The sequence below is a fragment of the Equus caballus genome, chromosome 4 (genome assembly GCF_041296265.1).
Source record: "Equus caballus isolate H_3958 breed thoroughbred chromosome 4, TB-T2T, whole genome shotgun sequence".
In the NCBI taxonomy this organism is placed as follows: Eukaryota; Metazoa; Chordata; class Mammalia; order Perissodactyla; family Equidae; genus Equus; species Equus caballus.
Genome location: NC_091687.1, coordinates 111,889,714 through 111,913,139, shown reverse-complemented (window position 1 = coordinate 111,913,139; position 23,426 = coordinate 111,889,714). Strand labels below are relative to the sequence as shown.

The following is a 23,426-nucleotide window of genomic DNA, read 5'->3' as shown; positions in this document are numbered from 1 at the left end:
TACTCAACCTGACTGTGATACCTCCAACTGCTCTCCTTGCTTGAGTTCCTGCTCCTGTTTAAGCTATTTCTAAGACCAGAAGCAAGAAGATCTGTTAAAACAAATTCAGATCCTATCATTCCCCCGCTCAGATCCCTGTTGCTGAAACCAGGAAGCCTAGCCTAGTTTGTCTTACCCAAGAGCTTGAGCTCAACGACCTACTGCTACCTCCCAAACAAAGTTGGTCACAATTTTAGAAACAACAAGAGTAACAATACACATCTTCACTTGGTTTGTTTTTCATGAAGTTAGATTCTAAATGAATGTTTAGATGTTTAAAAGTTATATTTAAACTTTCTTAAAGTCTGGGCTATATTTTGTTGTTAGATATTTATTGTCGTAATTGCACAAAGAAAAGCCAGGCAAAGACAAGCAGTAGACTTTAAGCAGGACCAGCAAAAGTCTGACAATTTGACACGGCTTAGAAGAGGGACAATGGCCTCAATATAATACTGACCTATGTCTAGCCAGTGCTTGGGAGTGCTTAAAAATATGAGAAGGGATATCTCAATGGTAAGCAAAGAGCAGAAAGAATTTTGGTGAGTATCTTGGAGTGGCTAAAACTATAATAATACTTTTAGGCACTGGAATCAACTGAATTCTGGAATACACTTGTCATTTTTACTGTACAATCTAAACCATTTTTATTTCATGTTTAATTTTAAAGGAATAAAATGAACTTACATAGAGAACTATGACCTTAACTGACAGGAAGAATAATCTCCAGATCTAAGAATGTTTTGTTTTTAATGGAAAATGTAAATCCTGATTATTAGAATACTATAAAAGGTACAATCCTCAGAAGGGGTAAGATTCAAACTAAGTAATCATTTGTAAATTATTATGATCTTTGATTTTTCTGCTTCCAAAAAAAGCTGAAGGTCAACAAGAGCAAACTCATAATGAATTGTCCATCTACTGTGGATAATTGGGAGATTCAGAGAAAGCTTGCTTGTGAAATTTGCTGACACCAAAGTATACCATGGATCTTAACACGGATTGGAAGGCTTGTGCTAAGCATAGAATGATCAACTATTTTCTGAATATTACATTTAAAAAATCTAAGGGAAAAGATATATTAACTTTAGAGATCAGAGCACTTAGTCTGATGATAATCAGACGGAGCAGCTCAATTACACTGACCCTTAATAAGTTTGAGAGTTCAAAACAAGATATTATAAAAGAGCAGCTTTGCCATTTAAGGTCCAAGGTAACTTAAATTATTAGTATTCACCTCAATCTACAGTTTAAAAGCCTCAGCAAATTCAGTGAGCATTTTATAAAAGGACTCTAATGATATGGAAGTAAATTTTCCTAACTCTCAAAAGTCTCAGGATAAACTGTTAACTGTCAATATTACACTCCATGATACATTAGGTGCACACTGAGTTCTACTAAAATACAAAATTATAAACTATGCTGAAGTTTCACAATCTAATTAAAATTTTGAAATATATGACCAAGATATTATCAAATAATCTGATTTATAGGCATTCTGTTCCAATTAAATCAATATTGTGAAGCAAGAAAAAAGAAGAGCCATTTTCAAATAGAATTCAAATATGATAAAAGATTTCCTTCAGCAAATATTTTGAACTTAATTGGCTTAAATGGACCTAGGTGCTTCTATTTGTAAAAAAAAGTTCAAGATGACATTACCACATCCTTGAGCTGTTTATTTATTCCCCATCTGGAGCCTGATTTACAGACAATAAAATGCAATCACGACCCACGCCAGAAGCAGGAATCATCTGCTAATGGAACCGTTAATTGAGAAGCGACCAGTGACATGAGGTAATTCTTCCCGTGCAGCACTACTCTTGAAGATCTCTCTGAGCTTCATCACAGTAAACAATCACTAACATATGCATTAAAGAAAATTTAAATACATTATGACCCAATAAATATCATAATCAATCAATATACAATTTTCTTCTCTTAAAGATTTAATGTCCAGATACCACACTATTAGTGCTATTACACTTCACTCACATCTGGACAATTTTTAACACGTCGATACAAAGTTTAACCATTTGTAATCAGATGATAATCAGATTATGTCTGAGAAACTAGTACTCCCTTACAAATTTCCATGCAGAAAATTCTGTAAGTAAAGTCTTAAGTATATGGAATTAAATTAATTACCATCCTCAAATAGCTATAGTTTTGTTATTGGTTTTGTCTAAACTCATTATTTTAAAGAGCTTTATTAAAAAAAATAAAGAGCTTTATTGAGATATAATTTACATAAACTTCATTTTGGGGAGAAAGGTTTAGATCCCAAATTCTCCTCCCTGGCGTCTGACAGAGTGAGAGCAATCTGCTCTCCCTCTCAATCCAGAGGCCTTCACAGTGAGACCGCGTCCTCAGAACACTGCAGGACGAGCAGCACGTCAAAGAACGGAGGAAAAGGCAGTCTGTCCTCACCAGACTTACATCACCATAGTTAGCCAGAAAACTCCAGTGAACCAAGATCATCTAAGTATCTTTTCTCTATATTAATCAAGACTGGACAATTTATACATTCAGGAAGGAAAAGGAAAATTCTAATAAGATTTAATTCATGCAGATCCTGGCTGTGGACATGGCACTGCTCCTCAGGCCACGCTGAGGCAGCGTCCCATATGCCACAACTAGAAGGACCCGCAACTAAAAAAAAAATACAACTATGTACTAAGGGGATGTGGGGGGGAAAAAAAAAGCAGAAAAAAAAGATTTAATTCATGCAAATAAAATTACTCTGTTGTCTGTTACTGCACTGTGTGAGAACTACCAAATTTAAGGAGTATTTCAGGTTAGTCTAGCAAAATAAAGGCTCACCTTCATTATTATTTTTAAATTTATTTTTATTATTATTAATTTATGAGGTTCTTGGGTTCATCTTAACAGAACTACAGCATATAACTTCAAAGATTTTCATGCAATGAGTTATGAAACTTACATCCTCTGGAGGGAGCTAAAGCTGAGTCATAGGAACTACTGAGGGGGAGATGTTACCTCACTGAGAACTGACAGCAAAGCCAGTGCACGGCTCCAGCTGGGAGGGAGATGCTGTATCTTAAAATGAATAAAGTGAGAAAATGATCTGTTTGAAATATATGCTAAGGAATCTAACATCAGGTCAATGTCTGAAATTTGTCATTGAAATGATAAGGTGAGTCTAAAGAAACATACTGTTATAATGGTAAGGTCAAGTTGGAGGCCATTATTAAATGCGAAGAACACAAAATCCATATTATTAAAGTCACAACATTTGGAATCTGAACAAATAATTAATAACTGAGACTGTAACGATGCATCTCAAAGAGATACAAATAAGGGGCATGATTTTTTTTTTTTTTTTTGAGGAAGATTAGCCCTGAGCTAACATCTGCCGCCAATCCTCCTCTTTTTGCTGAGGAAAACGGGCCCTGAGCTAACATCCATGCCCATCTTCCTCTACTGTATATGTGGGACACCTGCCACAGCATGGATTACCAAGCCGTGCCATGTCTGCACCCGGGATCCAAACAGGCAAACCCTGGGCCACCGAAGCAGAACATGTGATCTTAACCGCTGTGCCACTTGGCTGGAGGGGCATGATTTTTTATACCCACAACATACTGATTCCCTCCTACTACCCACCCCTCTGCTTTGTTAGGCCTGAGGTTCCGTTACCATTTGTCATTAATAAACACACACACACACAAAACCTACTACCAAAGCTACAGTAATTATAAGAGTGTTGCACTGGCATAAGACTAGACATACAGATCAATGGAACAGAATTCAGAGTTCAGAAATTAACCCTTTCATTGATGGTCATCTGATTCTCAGCAAGGGTGCCAGGAAAGTCTTTTCAACAAATGGTTCAGGGACAACCAGACATCCACATGCAAAAGAACCAAGTGGGGCTGCTGACACCACCAAAAAAGAAATTAACTCAAAATGGATCAAGACCTAAATGTAAGAGCTAAAACTACAAAACTCTTAGAAGAACATACATGTGTAAATCTTTGTGACCTTGATTTAGGCAATGGTTTCTTAGATAAGACACCAAAGGCAGAGGCAACAAAAAAATAAATAAATACACTAGACTTCATCAAAATTAAAAACTTTTGTGCTTCAAAGGACACCATCAGAGAAAATACTTGCAAATCATATATCTGATAAGGGATTAGAAACTAGAATATAAGACAGACTTAATAATAAAAGACAACTAAATTTAAGAAATGAGCAAGACTTGATAGACATTTCTCCACAGAAGACATGAAGTACACGAAAAGATGCCCAACATCATTAGTCATAAGGGAACTGCAAATCAAAACTACAATGGTATAACTCACACGGCTCAACAACAAAAAACAAACAACCCGATCAAAAAATGGGCAGAGGACATGAACAGACATTCCTCAAAAGAAGATATGAATATGGCCATTAGACACATGAAAAGATGTTCATCATTGCTAATCATCAGGGAAATGCAAATCAAAACTACACTAAGATATCACCTTACACCCGTTAGATTGGCAAAAACATCCAAAACCAAGAGCGACAAATGTTGGAGAGGTTGTGGAGAAAAAGGAACCCTCATACACTGTTGGTGGGAATGCAAACTGGTACAGCCACTATGGAAAACAGTATGGAGATTTCTCAAAAAGTTAAAAATTGAAATACCCTATGACCCAGCTATCCCATTACTAGGTATCTATCCTAAGAACCTAAAATCAGAAACCCCAAGAGTCCCTTGTACCCCTATGTTCATCGCAGCATTATTTACAATAGCCAAGACGTGGAACCAACCTACATGCCCAGAAACTGATGAGTGGATAAAGAAGATGTGGTATATATACACAATGGAATACTACTCAGCCATAAAAAATGACAAAATTGGCCCATTCACAGCAACGTGGATGGACCTCGAGAGTATTATGTTAAGCGAAATAAGCCAGTCAGAGAAAGATGAACTCTATATGACTCCACTCATAGGTGGAAGTTAGTATATTGACAAGGAGATCTGATAGGTGGTTACCAGGGAAAAGGGGGGGTGGGGGGAGGGCACAAAGGGGGAAGTGGTGTACCCACAACATTACTAACAAAAATGTACAACTGAAATCTCACAAGGTTGTAATCTATCATAACATTAATAAAAAAAAAAATCAAAAAAAAAAAAAAAACTACAATGGGATATCACTTCACATCCACTACGATGGTTATAATAAAAAACACAGACACTAAGAAGTGTTGGCAAGAATGTGGAGAAACCAGACCCCTCACACATTGCTGGTGGGATTGTAAAAGTTGCAGATACTTTGATATAGAATTACCATATGACCCAGCACTTCCCAGGCATATATTTCTCTTGGCTAAGAGAAATGAACATACATCTCCACACAGAAACTTGTACACAAATGTTCATAGCAGAGTTATTCATAACAGCCAAAAGGTGGTGGGAACACCCAAATGTCCATCAATGGATGAATGGATAAACAAAATGCAGTATAACCATACAATGGAATATCATTTAGCTATAAAAACGAATGAAGTTCCGACACATGCTGCAACACTGATGAACCTTAAACATCATGCTAAGCCAAAGAAACCAGTCACAAAAAGGCCACATGTTGTATGACTCCATTTATGCAAAATGCCCAGAAAAGACAAATCCACAGAGAGAGGAAGTAGATTAGTGGTGGCCTAGGGCTGGTGGTGCTGGGGCAGGATAGGTAATGACTGCTAAGGAACATGGGCTTTCCTTTCTAGGGTGATGACGTTATTATGAAATAAGGTAGTGGTGACGGCTGTACACCTCAGTGAATATCCTAAAAACCACTGAAACGTACACTTTAAAAGGCTTAATTTTAAGGAACGTGAATTATATTTCAAAAAAGCTGGTATTTTAAAAAAAAGTTACAAGAGCAGAGTCTGCTTGGCAGGCAGTGATTTTTAATTAAGCCGCTTCTCAAATGGGCAACTCCATATACTGTGCTGCAAGGTGAACAGTGGCAGGTCTGTTTAACATGGACTACAGAGAACAGAACTACAAATATGATAGATAAAGGAATTTTAATATACAGTTGAAAAGGGTTATAGTTCCGATTCTTACAGAAAATAATTACAATACCAACATTTCTTAATTATTCATTTAAAGATGATAAAGCTAGTTAATAATCGTCCCTGAACACTGAGCTCTAAGCAGAGCATGCATTCAATTTACTACCCGGCTCAATGCACTGCAGTGGGCAGAGGTGCGTCCCTCACAGTTCCCATCTTCTGGACCTCACAGCAGCCTTAAACACACCATTCACCTCTCTTTCTTCCCTTCCAAGACCTTTTCTTTGATCTTCCTCCCCAAGTGGCCACTCCCCAAGGTGTTTCTGGATGCCAAAGCGCCGAGGGCTGAATCCTTAGGCCACTCTCCAACCTGCCACCAGCTGGGCAACCCTGCCAGTTGACGGCCCACCTGCTCACCTTCCTCACCCAGTTCACACAGACAGACCCTCTGGCCCCCCTCTCTTGTTCACGCTGCTGAAGCCAACCCCTTCACCTGTGCCCCAGAGCTGCTCAACACCACAGCCACTAGCCAGAAGTGGCTGCTTACATCCAAAGTGATGAAAATTACATCACAAATTTGATTCCTTGCAACAGCCCCATGTCAGCTAGAGAACATCTGCACCATCACAGGAAATTCCCTTGGAGAGCATGGCTCTGGGTCTTACGTGCTCATCAGTTCTTTGGTGTGTCTTTCCCAATATCCTAAACCACCCCTCTTAGGCGGTTCTTTATCATGGACATTTTACCTACACAAAGCTACCCTATCTTTGAAAATCAACCAACCAACCCACCCACCCATTATTTTCTGGACTGTTTTCTTTCTTCACGGGTCCTCTTTCTCCTTCCCTGCAGAGCCAAGTCTTCTGAAAAGGCCACCGACACTCTTCCATTTTTATACTTTCCACTTCCTCTTCCCTACCCCAAAGCAAACTCATTTTTATCACATCACTTCACTAAAAACATCACCAAGGACAACCCACATATGCATCAACTGATGAACAGATAAATAAATGTGGTTCTCATAGAATGGAATATTACTTGGCAATAAAGGGGAATGAAGGGCCCGGCCCTGAAACTGAGTGGCTAAAAGTTCTGCGTGCTCCACCTAGGGTCGCGGGTGTGGGCCTGCTCCACTTACCAGCCATGCGAGGGTATTGTCCCACTTAGAAAAAAAAAAGAGAAGGATTGGTACAGATAGTAGCTCAGGGCGAATCATCCTCAGAGAAAAAAATGAAGTACTGATACATGTTACAACTTGGATGATCCTTGAAAACACTACGCTAAGTGAAAGAAGCCAGTCACAAAAGGCCACAATATTGTATGATTCAATTTACAGGAAACGTCCAGAATAGGACACTCTATAGAGACAGAAAGTAGATTAGCGTTTGCCTAGGGTTTGGGGTGCAGGGAAAGGAAGAGTACTTGTTAATGGATATGGGTGATGAAAATGTTCTAAATTTGATTGTGGTGATGGTCCCACAACTCTGTGAATATACTAAAACCACTGAATCACACACTTTAAATGGGTGAACTGCATGGTATGTGAATTATATCTCAATAAAGCTGTTATAAGAAAAAACCATGAAGGAAACAAAAACTCGCTGGTAAATCTAGTGGTTCCCTTTCAGTCCTCAGCTTACTTGAGCCTACAGCACGACACTACTATAATTCAGGCCACCATCACTTAGGACCAAGATCACTGTCCTAGATTCTTGACTCTTCTACTTTGAGTCTTATCCTCCAAAATCCATTCTCATGGTGACCATAATGGCTACCATGGTTATTTAAAAATGGTTGCCTTCTTAACCATTTTTAAAGAATTAAAAATGCATTAAGTTGATCATCTCAGCCATTTGCTTCAAACAATGATTTTCCATGATGCACAGGATGAAGATCAAACTTTTTATCATGGAATATAAAGGCCCTTTATGATCTGGCTCTTGGCTTAGTCCTACAGTAGGGTCAGCACTCATCCTGGAAAGCACCCAAGAGCATATACTTTAGGTTTCGTTCAACTCCGTCGTTGTAGGGAAAGCAGCCACAGAAAGTATATAAATGATCAGGCTGGCTGTACTTCAATAAAACCTTCTTTTTTCTTAATAACAAAAAAAACAGGTGGGTGGACTTAGCAAGAGGCTGTAGTTCACCGCCCTCAGTTCCAGAATGTCACCTCTGGTCACACCTTTGACTTGCAGAAGCCATACAGATTACAATCCAATGTCTCGAAAAATGTGCAAATGTGTTGGACAGTAAATGTTAGATACCAGGCTTTCCTATTCCACTATTTTAAATAGGGGAAATAAAAATGCATTCCCATACCATCCAAAAACCCTAACAAATTTCCCCCAAATATCATGAAAAACATTTACCTACCTCTATAACAACACACCAAGGATTCTTGAATAAAATAAAACATGAACTTTAATAATAATCTTAAAAGTGGACATGTTGTGTGCACTACGCAATGATACTTTACAGACTCAGATATAAGTTACATCTTTTTTCTATACTGCAAGAAACATCCCCAATAACAAAAACAAACAAGCAAGTTATCTTCTGAACTGGACCCTGGGTGCCTGGTAGAAGCCGATGCTGGGAACCATGAAGGGCATCGCTGATGAGACAACAGGAAGATGCTGCCTCATTCAGACAAGGCGAGCCAGCAGGGGAACCACTGAGACTTGACCTCAGCATTCTCTCTGGCCTTTCGCCTCGACTTGCAAGATATTACAACAGGCTTCTGATTCAGATAGTGAATTTGCGGTAAAACGTTTTAACTGTCATTATAGTCAATATTTGGTAGTGAGAGTTTGAACATTGAGGAATTCTTGTACACTTCCCCAAACGTACCACGTTCTATCATATAGTTAGAATTGGTAGAATGGAATCCATTCATTCAAAGAAAAAATCAAGAATCATTAATTTGTGACTTCCAATGGAATAACCCAGATGATTTTCTGCCTCATTTAGAATATCTTAGGTATAAGTTTCAATTACTGATTTCACCGGGATATTTGCCAGCTACATCTTGCTAGGATTAGCAACTGTCAACATTAAATCTATTTCAAGTGCAAAGAAGTAAAAAATAAAACAAACTCAGCCAGAAATATAACCTTGTATGTAAACGTTCCTCACTTTAAAATGTTAGTAATCAATTAAAAAGGAAAAAAAAAACCAACGCTTCTTTTTGGACTGGATTTGACCTGTGGGGCAGCAGTTAGCCACTCCTGATGTAAATGGCGTCTCATCTCCTTCTGTTTCCAACTACGGCACACCCACAGGCCGTGCTACAGTCTGAATGTTCTGCTCCCCAAAATTCCTATGTTGAAGTCCTAACCCCAGTGTGATAGGATTAGGAGGCGGGGCCTCATGAATGGGATTAGTGTCTTTAAGAGACCCCAGAGAGCTTCCTCACCCCTTTCCACCATGTGAGGACACAGTGAGAAGGCACTGGTCACGAACTAGGAAGAGGGCTCCCACCAAACAAGACCATGTGGCACCCTGATCTTGGACTTCTGGCCTCTAGAACTGTTAGAAATAAATTTCTGCTGTTCATAAGCCACCAAGTCTGTGGTATTTTGTTACAGTAGTCTGAAGAGACTAAGACAGGCTGTGGCCGATCCAGGTCAATGATGAACGGGACTGGTATCACCAGGTATCCTTATCTTGTTCCTGACTTTAATGGGAGGGAGTGTTTTGAAAGTTTCACCATTAAGTAGGAAGTTTCCACTAGGTTATGTAATTAATTCTTTTCCTTTCATTTACAATAAATGCTAAGTTGTGTTTGTACAGAGAGTCAGCAGGAGCAACATTCTGGTTACTGGAGCATTACCATAATATCATCCTTGAATGGCCAATTTTCATAGAATTTGCATGTAACATATAGAACACTTAAATCATACTGAATAACATATGATCTTCCATCTCATAGCACCTAAACATTTTATGGAACCTTAAAAGAACCACCTTTAACACTAATTATCAACAAGAACAACTGTGAGAAGGCTTAAAATATTTGCAGTCCACATACCTATGCTAGCAGACAACTATTTTAAGATTTCTATAAACAGAATTTTATATCATAATGTTTTTCATACTATACCAATAATTTTTACGTATGTAACTACTGGGTATGTAATAATGAAATGTAGTTATTATGTAAAAAAAAAAATACTGTTCAGCCTTCATCCAGATTTCTTAAGCAATTCTGAATAAAGATCTTCAATGAGATAGACGCCAACAACACAGAAACACAAAATGTCAGTATCTTGTGATCTGAGATCCAATTTTACATAAAGTTTACTTTACCTTTCCAAGCATTCTGCCCAGGAAGTAGTAATGTCTGGCAAAGGAATCTCCCACAAGCATCTGAGCAGCTGGGTTGGGGTACAGAAGCCCTTCATTAGTAGTCTTAAAGAACCCCTGGTTGGGGTTAAATCCTGACTTCAGTAGTTCATTTAGAAACTCTCTGAAAATACCACCCCCGTCAATGCCAGCTTCATCCAGGCCATGTGCATTGAGTAAGTGCACGCGGATCCGCTTTTTCAAATCAGGCTCTGTTAAAGAAGGGGGGACGGGGGCAAGGAGAAAAGATTTTAAAAGAAAGCAATAAAATAAGCTGGTATTACAGGAAGTTTAGGGAAGGGGAGCAAGAATATTAGAGATATTTTATTGCAAGACTCAAAAAAAATCAAAGAGATAATGAAATAGACTGACCAGTTATTTCCCCCAGAGTCTACAATGGGAAAAAGAGAGAAAGAAGTTCCTTTACATTAATATATCAAGAATGGAGTTGGGGAGAAAAGGGGGTGTTTAGGAGGAAATACAATTATCCCACACATTCTAAAAGATGTAACAAACTAAAATACCAGGAGAGGAGGGGAGTGGAATTAAGGACACAGCGATGATACTGGAACAGAAAATTATTACCAAGAAGAAAAAAAAGACAAATGATTAAAGAAGATGTCAGTAAAATTAACATTACAAAGACCTTTGAAAGAGGCCAATGATACAGGAGAGTCAGATGTAAGAACTGACATCATCATTTAAAAGTGATGTTTAAGAAATATTGATAGCTGAAAAAGTAGAAATATTTTTGGTTATATAACGTGCTGCAAAGATTTAAAAAAAAAAAGGAGGGGAGGGGCGGCCAGCCTGGTGGCATAGTGGTCAAATTTGCCCACTCTACTTTGGTGGCCTGGGGTTCACAGGTTTGGATCCCAGGCATGGACCTACACATCACTCATTAAGTCATGCTGTGGCGGTGTCCCACATACAAAATAGACGAGGACTGGCATGGATGTTAGCTTAGGGCCAACCTTCCTCACCAATAAAATAAAAAATAAAAATGGCAAAGCTGCTTAACTAAGCTTGATATCTGAGAGGCGTTTCCACACAGGTCCTCATAAGGACAGTACTGCACAAGTAGGAATAACATGTCCCCAGACTCACTGGCATGAACATGACAGCCTTCGATACAGGCTTCAGGATTCAGACCCTAAATACATGCCAACAAAAGTGATTCTACCAAGAGTGAAAACCAGGTGGTCTCTGGTGGACAGGCTTAATCAGGGAGCAGGTCTGAGAAAGTAACTGACATGAACTTTATCTTTTCCCACCAATGTCCTTTAGGTGCTTTGCAAATAAGTAGGGAGGAGGGATGGAGGAGTGGGCAGGGGGCTGCTGCATCCAGTGTGGCAAGGTGGAGAGCAAAAGGACCAGGTCTGGCCACTGCACCACTGTCCACAGGCTTTAATGAGCTGCTGCCATCTTTCAGACTTAATGTGCACTCACCCAAACGTAGCTGACCTGAGGCATCTCAAGGGACAAGTGACCTCTAGGAAACACTCTGGAAAGGGGTTAGCAGAATGCATGTTCATACACCAGTGCTACAATGGACAGTGTCAGGACCTCTGAAGTCAGAGAACCTGAGCTCTGAATATTCTAAATAGGTTTCAAACAGGGCCAATGATAATTGTACGGACTGAGGTTTACACCATTGGCCGCAGCTACCAACTGTGCCTTTCATGGAGCCAGCACAGGACAGGGTCACCTTCATCCTGCCAGCAAGGGCAAGAGCTGGAGCAAGTCAGCTCTGTCTTAACACCCACATCTCCCTCAGGAGCAAAGCAAACAAGCCTAAACAATGTGGCCACAGCTCGCTCTTGCACTTTGCAAAGAAATAACTATCAGTGACTATTTACCCTGAGCTAGAATTTACGCTAGGAATTTTACATACATTTCTTCAAATCCTTTAACATCCAACCTTCTGGGTTAAGAATTATCCCTATTTGCAGTGAGAAAACTACAAACAAGGAAGTTTGAATTATTTATCTAAAGACATATAGCTAATATTGTAAAGGGAAGTGCTATAATTAAAAAATATGTCTATTACCTACAAAGCATAGGCTCGTCTACTAAAACACTTTTATTTTTTAAATTTAACTACACTTACATGAAGAACATGCATTTCACTGATGATTAAATTCTACAAATATGTTATCTGCATCTATTTTCATTAATATGATTACAAAATATGTTCAATCTCAAGTTCTGGGCAAATGCCAAAAGAAATCTAAGCAGATAATTATAGATGCAACACAAAAATACAGTTGGGTATTTCTTACCTTTACATATACCCTCTTAACATCTAGTGTTAAGGATGAACTAGAAGCATTTATTTGTCATATATAATATTTCTCAAACTGATTGTTAGCAGTTAGCAGCAGCAGATTTTGTCAAAGTTTTAAGTGTAAAGATCTTCTAAGTAGGAAATGCTCAACTATGGTTCACCCTTTAACCTTCTCATTCAAACTAATATTCTAAGGTGGGGGGGTCACTGGCTCTCAGAGACTCAATGGTCATTCATAGAAGTAACCCCTTCAGTGACGGCTAGAATTGATTCTGTGCTTCCCTGAAGCTCATTTCTATAAACAACAATACACAACAGCACAATAATATTTTCAGAATCAAATCTAGCCTTCTTGTTATCTTGCCACTACTTGTTTCTAAGGACAAATTAAAAATATATACTTACATAGTAAGGTTTTAGTGAAAAAAACCTAAGTAAAACGTTAATTTGATTTTACCCTATTATCATTTCTTCTTCAGGAAAACAACGTAATAAACCCTGCCCATTAAATGAAACAAAATGAAATCAAACAACACACAAAAGTGTAGACAAGTGAGGCTCCCAGGAACTGACTACAGTGCGATTCAGAGCCAGCTCTAGCAAATTCTCATCCAAGATCATGACTGACAGCAAGAGCCCACTATGATGCACTGTCTCTATAATCCTTACAACACTCCTGAGAGCAGACACGATCATTTCTCCATATTCTTCACATGGAGAAATTACAGTCCAAACCACGCTCTTGCTCGAGTAAAACGCTGCAATAAGCCAGTGAGGTGGAAAGAGCATGCACAGGCGTCATTGCACCAGGACATGTGTCACTCTGCTTGCTTAGCTCCCAGCTGTGAAGAGAAATCACTCCACTTCTCTGAGCTCCACTCAGTCAACTCACCTGTCAGACAGGGCTAAGACCCACACTTGAGAAAATCGTTCTGAGATGATATAAGATAACGAGTACCCATAAAGGATGGATTTGCTTTGACTAGATGATGTATGGAATAGTCATATTAATTGATTATATGTAAATGATTAGTCAACAAAGCACTTCAAACCAATTTCCCGTAAGTAAATTAAACATTCTGAGATGATATTTAATTTTGCTAATTTGCCTAGCAAAATTCCAAACAATTTCAACACATGGTTTAAAATTTCTTATTAAGGCCTGAATTAGACAACATTTGTAAAGATTTAAAACAACTTAACATGAATATTCTGAGATTTTTCCAAATCCTTTAAACTTGATGCAATTATCAGTAGGCACTTAGGAAGGTGGAGTATGATCAACTTCTGAATAATTTTTAAGATTAAGAGTTCATTACGAAATTTGAGGCTTGCTATAAGTGGTCAGTAATGTCTTTAAAAAATCACCTACATGAAATAGTTGTAAATTTAATTTAAAACTGCTGCTAAGCACATGTTCTCACTTTGGCTGAGGAGCTCACACACACCACCTCCCAGCAGCCTGGAGGAAGCCTAAGGCAGCCGAGTGTGGAATCAGCTGTGCCATGAACGTCCGCGCCCTTCGCTATAGCCTCACCTGGAGGACTCACCTCCTCTCGCGTGACCTCTTTCTGAAGGCCCCAACTTCAACCACGCCTCAACTCTTCTCTGAACACTATGCCAACTGTTGGCAAATTTATCATTTTGTTGTAACTATTGTGGTTTTTTCCCCAGGTTCAATCACAAATCTAACAAACATCTACTGAGTGCTAGCGGTGTGTGCTGACAAGGGATAAGGATGGCGAGGACCGCTGGTCACCTGGGAGACACAGACATGAAATCTGCTCACATGACAACACAAACAATGACAATAATTGATTTATGAGGGACTGTGGATCCCAAAGGAGGGAGAACTATTTTTTTTTCCAGAAGTACATTAGACTAGACATCAGAATACCTGATCTTCACCTCAATTATACATAAAATTGTGAAAACATAGTATCCTAGGCAAGAGTAAGCCGGTATAGTGGAGAGTTCATAGCCTGTGGTCAGACTTGAGTTAAAACTCTATCAGAGTTCGTGGTATTTGGCTTCAGAGGGCTACGGCATGGATTAAATGACAAAGCTAAATTACATCAAAAACAAAAGCCTTGCACAGAAAACCTGGAATTGAGAAAGGCAACAAGTGATGTTAGTCTCCCTCCACTGTTCCCACAGGATGGCAAACTTAGCTCTTTATCTAAGCAAGAAAACAAAATTATTCAAGATGGGAGGTTTTGCTCTCCCAGAAGAAAATTAAATTACTTCCTTAGAAGAAAAGGCAACTGTTATTTCACATGTGACAACCTCCCATCATCTCCCAAGCTGTGAGCCAGATCCTGCCAAGCTTTCGTTTTTAATTCCCTACACTGATTTAATGAATATCACAGATACCATAGTCTGAAGTTAAAATTATTAATATATAAATTAATAATACCCAAACTTTTAACATTGGGTGTCAAATATTAACAGAAGATAAAAGGTATCATTGACCGCTAAATGCTGTCCAAATAATTGTTACAATATAATTCTCTTTGATCTAAGAGTACCGTCATTGAAGCACTCATCTTTTTATAAAGAAATTAGGATCGCAATGGTGTTTATTTTAGTATATTTAATTTGGATCATAATTTATAATATTTACATAAATAGTTACATAAAATGTAGAAAGTAAATGGTTTCCCATCAACATTTTTAGAACTATAGGTTGTTGATTGAATTTTAGAGAGAGACATCTGGGGTCAGTGGGGGAGTTTCTTGCCTTAAAAAAAAAATCAATATTTGAAAGGCTTCTGTTGCAATAATTATTTGTCAATCTTAGGAACATTATTGGATAAAATACATCTCCCAAATCTGACCTACTACATTTCAGTTTTAAAAAGCCACTACAGAACAAGATGGACACTAATTTTTTAATGAAGACCTTTTTCTAAAATAATGCCTCAGCCTCCCCCTGCCAACATGCATACACAAAGAGAGAATTATATGTACCATTTTCTGGGGAAAGTTTGTCATAAGCATCTTCATAAATATAATTTCTTCTTATTGTAACATTAATTCCATCCAGAAATGGACCATCTCCTTGAACTTCTTGCTTATCTGCATAAATCAACCTTTGAAAGATCTAACAAACAGGAGAAGCTGTAAGGTTATTTGAAACAACAGACTTTTCATTATAAACATAAGCAACCAAAAGGGAAAACTGCTAAATAAATCCTAGCTTATTTCCAAAATTCTGAAATAAAATTTAAAGGCCAAGGTACTAAATACTGCTTTTATGCCTTATCAATAAATATGTGATATTTACTTATTTGTAATATTGCTCCTTTTCCCCATTTTACAACAAATTTTTAAAATCGCATGCTATAGTATATTTTCAGTATTTTCTTTTGTAAGCCCTTTATAAAAACCCAGGTGGTGAAGGGAAGAAAAACAGCTTTTAGAGCTGTATATTAAACATTACTGGGAATATCTCCGTAACGATAAATAAAACTCAAGTAATTTTTTTTGACACTAAAAATCCAGTAGAGGGAGCTCAGGAATTATGTAATAACATGTGTATGTCTGTGTGTGTGTGCATGTATGTGTTTTAATAGAGAAATATCAACAGCTTTAAAAGGAACTCATTCTTTTGTTCATCCTATAAAAAAGAGTGGGTAGGCCTAAAAAATACCCTCTTAAAGCCATTTCCTAAGAATAGAGCCTAGTAGTTTTCACAAATTTGCTAAGTAAACTTGATGAACACAAACAAAACATTTTAAGTTAAATTTGGAAACAGATAAATATAAACAGTTTGTATATTAGTCAAAAATCACCAGGCGAGAAATTAAGATACCTGTATATCCATCTCTTTTTCATAAGGCAGTGTTTGTGATATATAACTTTAAGATAATGTACAGAAACTTATCTTTTTTAAAAATTGCATTTTCAAAAACAACGCAAAATTTACTAGACAAAAAGGACCTTATACTCCCATTATAATAAATTGATACAGCATTACAGGTCTTTTAAAAACTAGCTACAACTAAGGAAAAAATATTTCAGGTTTATACAAAGAGATACTTGGTTGGATTATGCTTTTACAAATTGTCATAAATTATCACAATCTAATGAGAAAAATATAAATTACATAATTAGGTAGGCACTAGGCAACTTCAGAGATGTTTTTCATTGGTGTTAATTTTTTAACACTGAAGTGATATAAACAACCATAAAACATTCATAGTGACTCCATGAAGAAACCAAATTTCCTACCTTTACTCGTTCCTCAAATGGAACCACAAAGGGCAGCTCTGTCAGGATGGCGAGTTGTCTCTCCTCCGACACTGACAGAGGTGGGGACTCCAAACCCACTGCAACACAGTTCAAACCCGCATTAGTGATGTGCACTTTCCTTTCCAGACTCACAAGGCTACACGCTCTATGGTTCAATTCAGAGACATTCTGGAAAAGGCAAAGCTATAGGGACAACAGACAATCAGGGGCTGCCCGGGGATGGGGCTGGCTACAAAGCAGCATGCGGTAATTTCTAGAGTGAGGAAACTATTCTACGTGGTTGCTCATGGTGGTGTGTGCTCACCAGAAATCACAGACGAGTGCACTAAAAAGAGCAACTTGCACGTACGTAAATCACGCCTCCATGGACCTGGGGAAAACGCAGCTCCCAGCGCACTCACCGTCCAGAGTGGACTGCAGAGGGCCGATCCTGCCCATGCGCCGGAGCCTCCACGCGGGTCTGGAAGCTGGTACGTAGAGCTGGGTGACCTGCGTGGACAGCAACCCCTGCTCAGGACTTCCTTGTGTCCTAGTACTAACTCTGAGCTTGTCCCGTGTGAACAGAATCCATGTTCTCACTGCTTTACAGGTAGCTAGGTCCCTCCTTTTGACCTCATGTCCTTTCCAGGTGACCTTTCCATGTCCTCTCTTCCCAGCTGGCTGCTCTTTTACACCTGTACGGTGTAATTATTTTTCTAACACATCCCAAGGAAATCTCTACTTGTTCTATTTAACGAGGGCCTTGCTGTAGGGGCAGCCCACATATAAAATAGAGGAAGACTGGCACAGATGTTAGCTCAGGGGCAATCTTCCTCACCAAATAAAATAAAATAAAGTTTCTTCCTATTATCAAATAAGCTTGGTAGAGTATGCTTTAATTTGTCCTTCAGCCCTTATTTTTGCCCTTATAATTTTAGACGAAGCAGAAGCATTTGTCCTGTAATATTCCCATCATCTGGATTTTGCTCATCATACTCTCATGTTGTTATTTAACATGTACATCTGGCCCTTCTATTTCCTATAAATTTGTAGTTACATCTAGAGGTTTCATCACATTCAGGTTTGGGGGTTTTTTCCCTTTTTTTTTTTTGGTGAGGAAAATTGTCACTGAACTAACATCCCACCAAGGCCTGGTTCTTTTGGTGGGAAAAGTTGTTTAGAGGCCCCACTCTGGGCCCGGAGGTATTCACTGCTCCGGGATCTATCAGGTTTCTTGATTGGGTCAGTGGGTAGAGCTAGAAGCCACGTGCTTAATTTAAAAGATAAAATATCTTATGCAGACATAGTAATGCTTCTGAAACTGTTCTAAAATACACGTTTTCTTTTCTTTACTGTTTCTGTAATCTTGTTTCTGCTATACCCCTCCACTCTCTGACCTTGTCCCCAAGATTCTGAAATGAATCCAGTCGTGCCTTTTTCTGACAAAAAATAACACCACCTCATGTCCTTTGTTAATGTTTTTTCCATTAATTTTTTAATATGTTATACTATGAGTCTACTTTAGATATAGATTTTAGTAATATTCAAATTTGTCCCTGTTGTTTTAGAACACCAAGGATAGGCTCTGTGTCATTTAAGTACTAAATACAGATGGATAATTAATACCAATAAAGGCAAAATCTTTTTCAACACCAACAAAGCATTATTAGGCTTCGATATAATCTATGGTTAAAAGAGCAACTTAGGTTTAATAACAAACTCAGGATGCATGTTAAATCAATGATATTACTATATATTCTATTATGTGACCTCAGAGCTAGTAATAAAGTTTACTGCTAATACTTAGTTGTATAACAAGTAACAAACAACTTTAAAGGATTATTTCTTTCCCCATAAAGACAAAAACTAAAAAAATGTTTAATGAAAAATATTAAAAAGATCTTTCAGTAACACCTTATCTGCTTTAATATCTTCTTGTTCTGACAGCCAGTGATTTGGAGGACAAAAATTTCTCCTTGTGTCTCTGGACTTCAACATTTTCACTAGATTGGTGATGACCTGAAGAGGAAAAACAGGCCTATGTCATATAAACAAGCTCAGGAACTGCCCCGCACACGAGTGAGCAGCAGCACCCATGGGGAGTCAGAGCCACGGCACACTTCTCCACCCACACGCTTGACAGGGTGTGGGTTTCGGGGATCGAGACCTGACTGGACCACCACCAGTTTACAGAAAACTATCTCAGTGTGTGATCACAAGAATAAGTTTTAAGTACAAAGAAGTTAGTTATGTGCAAACAAAGACAGAAAAATTAACATAAATAAAGTGAGCAGCCTGATTTTTTAAATACTACAAGGGAGGTAGTAATTAAGTTTTGAAAAACAAATCTGGAAAACATTAGGTCATTTGGGCTGTAATACGAGACATCTCCAAGTAAAACAATTTTATGATACTTCTTCCTAAGGTAAAATAGCATTTCTTATTTTTCTGATAAACACTATATCAAGGGTGCTGGGGGGACAAAGAAGCATCCTAAGTACATCTCTCACATCTTCCAAAAAGAGAAACAATTTCAGTATTTCCCTTACATAAGTCTCTGCAGTTAGGTCTACTTCCTACCATAATTCCACACAAACTTAGTCTAACTTCCTTCATAAAGCTTCTCAAAATGCTCTGGCCTGTCTAAACTTCCACTGCATTATTATAGCTTAGTCCTTTATTATTCTTTTTCCAGTGAGCCTCAGTGCCTCTCTGGTTATGCAGTAAGCTCCCCATGAACAGAACCAACTAACAACCTGGAAACGTAGTAGCTACTCGATGACTGACCTGAGAACAGTAATTAACTGTAAATTTTGTAATATATGATTAAAGAGATCTAATAGCACTGTTTATTTAAAAAAGACCTGATTTCTATATTACACAGAAATGTATTCTGTAATATACAAACCAAAATAAAATTGTAAATCCAAAGTTTTAAGCCTTTACAACCAGGATTTGATCATACAACTACTATGCAGTTAAAGTAAGACTATGATGGTGTTTTCTGAAAGTCAGCCAGGCTCGTGTACACGCTGCCTCCAATTAAGTAAAACAGAACTTAGACAAGGAATAATAATATTAGGGTAACGTGACAAATTTCCAAATATACCAACTATAACAAGCAAGACCGCATAATCTCAAATACAGGTTTCCCTTTAAAATCACACAGTTTAGCATCTCTATACAACAAAAATACAAATACTTCTTTTATAACATGCAAATCCTGGCATCCAGGGATACCAGAAATTCTGGGTGTCCAATGAAAATGAATGAGAAAGGGTCCTCAATTGGTATGTCAGGACACTACAATGTGGACACCACTTGGATGGTATGCCCATGGACAGAGTAATACTTGAGCAGTTGGGCCATGTGGGCAAAACTACATTAGGAAAAACCTCTCAAGATGTAGAATACAGCTTTTCAACTGGTGGATGTATCTTGCCTAGATATAGATGTGACATCTTGTGGCATTCTAAAGCTTATCATAATATTACGGTAATGTCCTTTTTGTATTAGCAGAAATTAGCTTAGGTAAGAAGTCAGGGTGAATTCAGAGTCCTTGTCCCTGACTCCTGATTCTGTTGTGGTTCCTCGGGAGTTAGGTGCACACAGGCAGTGTTTTATGATTACTGATTTCAAGCGCAGCTGAGGTGGACTGAGGATAGCCTAGTTCTGGGCTCTATCTCGTTAACAGCTGGTCATAACAAAGTATGGTCACTGACCTAACGCACTTAATTCCTGGAAGTCTCTCAGTTTTGTTCTTCAAAAGAAAAGGCTAAATAAATCTTAACAAGTTACATTACATGTGCTATCTTGGTCTGGGACAAGTTCAGGTCAGTCCACACAGAGCACACCACATAAAACTCAACATATGCTTTTCCAATACTGGAGACAGGAGGACAATATTCTTGTATGAAGAACATCATATCTTATTTTCCAATTTTCACAGCCAATTATATCGGCATTTTAAGTAAATTCAGATTTAATATTGTGCTGAAATTTACCCGCAATACACCACAACTGTTAACAAAAGATATGAAATATTTACATGTATTTATTTAATTGCACCCATGTACTTATGGCTTACACGTATCATCCCACTGAATCTTGACATCCTCATGAATTTATCACCCCACTGTACATTTAAGGGAACTTAGCTTCACTGAGGATAAGTAACTTGCTCATGGTCTTGGAAGGGGCAGGACAAGGGCTGCCTAACTCTACAAAACAAAATTTTATCCACCTGCTGGTATTCATCTCTATCTCATCTATATTTATGAGGACATTTATTTTCTACAGGTGGCAAACATTATTAAACTTTCTATGAGGCTAATGCCATAATTTATATTCTTCTTTTAAATTATTATTAAACATTAAAAAGTTTCAATATAGGCATTTCCTTTCCTATTTTCAATTTTAAATGTGAGAAAAGAAGTAATTATATATTATCTATAAAATGTCCCAGTATCATCCATCCTCTTTCAAACAAAGGGAAAGAGAGAGAGAGGTGGGAGAAGGGGGAGAGAAGGCACAAAGTGATCTGGGCCCAAGAAGATGTGTGAGGAAGGGGTGTCAACAGAGATCACTGCGGAAAACCACACTGTAACAAACCAAAGTCGATAGTCAACTGAACTTGAAGATGAGCCCTGGAGAGGGTTGGTAGAGAAAAGTGAGGACACCTAGTTAAATTTGAATTTCAGATAAGCATCAAATAATTATTTTAGTATAACTATGTCTCAAATATTGCTTTATTAAAAGTATAAGTATATCCTAAATATTGCACAGTACAGATTTATATCAAAAAAACCATTTGTTGTTTATTTGAAACTCAAATTTACCTGGGTGATATGGATTTTTATTTGCTAAATCTGGCAATACTAGCCCTGGACCAATTCCAAAAATATTTTTAGGAATGCCAAATCCCATATCTTAAATTCAACTAAGAACATTCTCCTCCTTCATTTAAACTATTTTTCTTCCAAGTTTTAAAGAAAAATACAAATTTTAAGAAACCATGAAAATTTGGGTCCATTTTGTGGTGTCAAACACCTTTACACACGTTCCTTTTCCCTGCATTCATTTTCACAAACTTAATTGCTATACAAATATTTAGTACCAAAAAAGCAAAGTTTATGGAAGTAATCATTAAAAAATTACATAAATTGGCTAAAGACTGTAAAAGGTAAGGAAAACTGGAGTAACAATTTAAAACTGGATTAACAGAGAGCCACTGCTGAGATCAGAAGACACCTTTCCTTCCAGTTCATTTTCTCCAATTTCCTGGCATGGATGCACCTATGAAAGAAGACTGCACCAAAGCTGAACGACTTGCAGAATTCTGATTTAAACAGGGCAAGTCACGGGGAGGCCGACTTTGCAAACGGAGAGCGAGGGTTAGAACTATCTGCCCAAAGTGTATTCTCTGTACAGTCAGGCCTGCGGTTCCTAACCCCAGCTGCGTACTCGAATCTTCCGTTGATAAATGCCCACACAGGGGCACCACCACAGCAATTTTAACTCAATTCGTTTGAGGTGAGGCCAGTCAATAACTGTCTTTAACCATTCCCCAGGAGATCCCGTTATGCAGTCAGACTTGAGAACCAGTGTGTTAAGAAATATGAAGTCGGGGCCAGCCCCGTGGCTGAGTGGTTAAGTTCACGAGCTCCGCTTCAGCGGCCCAGGGTTTCGCCAGTTCGAATCCTGGGCGCGGACATGGCACTGCTCATCAGACCACGCTGAGGCGGCGTCCCACATGCCACAACTAGAAGGACCCACAACTAAAAAGTATGCAACTTTGTACTGGGGAAGATTTGGGGAGAAAAAGCAGAACAACAAAAAAAGATTGGCAACAGTTGTTAGCTCAGGTGGCAATCTTTAAAAAAATATAAAAGGAATATAAAGTCAAATAAAACAGCAAAACAAGCAAACAGTGGAATAACCAGATGCACCCAGCTCAATGTACGGTTCAGTGACTTTAATAGTCAAAATACAACAGCATTCTACGTATTTGACGGGTTTAACTCTAGTCCCTATATCATGTTCTTCATACTAGATCTAAACCTTAGATTAAATAAATGCTCAAAAACTAATAAAATTATTCAAGTAAATACTCAGAAATGCACACCACTGTTACACATGTTCTATTATCTACTATGTGAAATAAATTAAAGCAGGCGATACCTGTAAGCAGGACTCCCTTAACCGCAACGTTAAAAGATCAAGCAGATAACTGCTTAGAAACATATAGACTCCTCATAGATATCACACTTGACAGCTGTCTGAGTTAAAGATTACAAATTAACAGGCACTGTTTCTCACAAGATCCCTGTACGTCTGAGAGCTCACTGGCTATGGCGATCACAAGAAATCTTGACTAACGACCCTAGGGAAGTACTCCTCAACATGACCTGCCTCACATCATTTAACAAATTTATAGACATAATGTAAATAACAATGATGTGTTATAAATACAATATTTCTTAGAGGACTT

General features: G+C 38.2%; 1 protein-coding gene across 3 annotated transcripts in view; it reads right to left on the bottom strand.

Moving 5' to 3' along the window:
• UBE3C (ubiquitin protein ligase E3C) overlaps window positions 1–23,426 on the bottom strand; it is a 124,055-nt gene that overhangs the window by 35,658 nt on the left and 64,971 nt on the right. For all 3 annotated transcript variants that reach the window (XM_023640117.2, XM_023640115.2, XM_023640116.2), the window contains 5 exons: window positions 18,851–18,955; window positions 17,359–17,446; window positions 16,937–17,034; window positions 15,674–15,806; window positions 10,381–10,628 (listed from right to left, as the gene is read on the bottom strand). In XM_023640117.2, coding sequence (XP_023495885.1) covers window positions 10,381–10,628; window positions 15,674–15,806; window positions 16,937–17,034; window positions 17,359–17,446; window positions 18,851–18,955 — 672 coding nt within the window. The remainder of the gene's footprint in view (window positions 1–10,380; window positions 10,629–15,673; window positions 15,807–16,936; window positions 17,035–17,358; window positions 17,447–18,850; window positions 18,956–23,426) is intronic.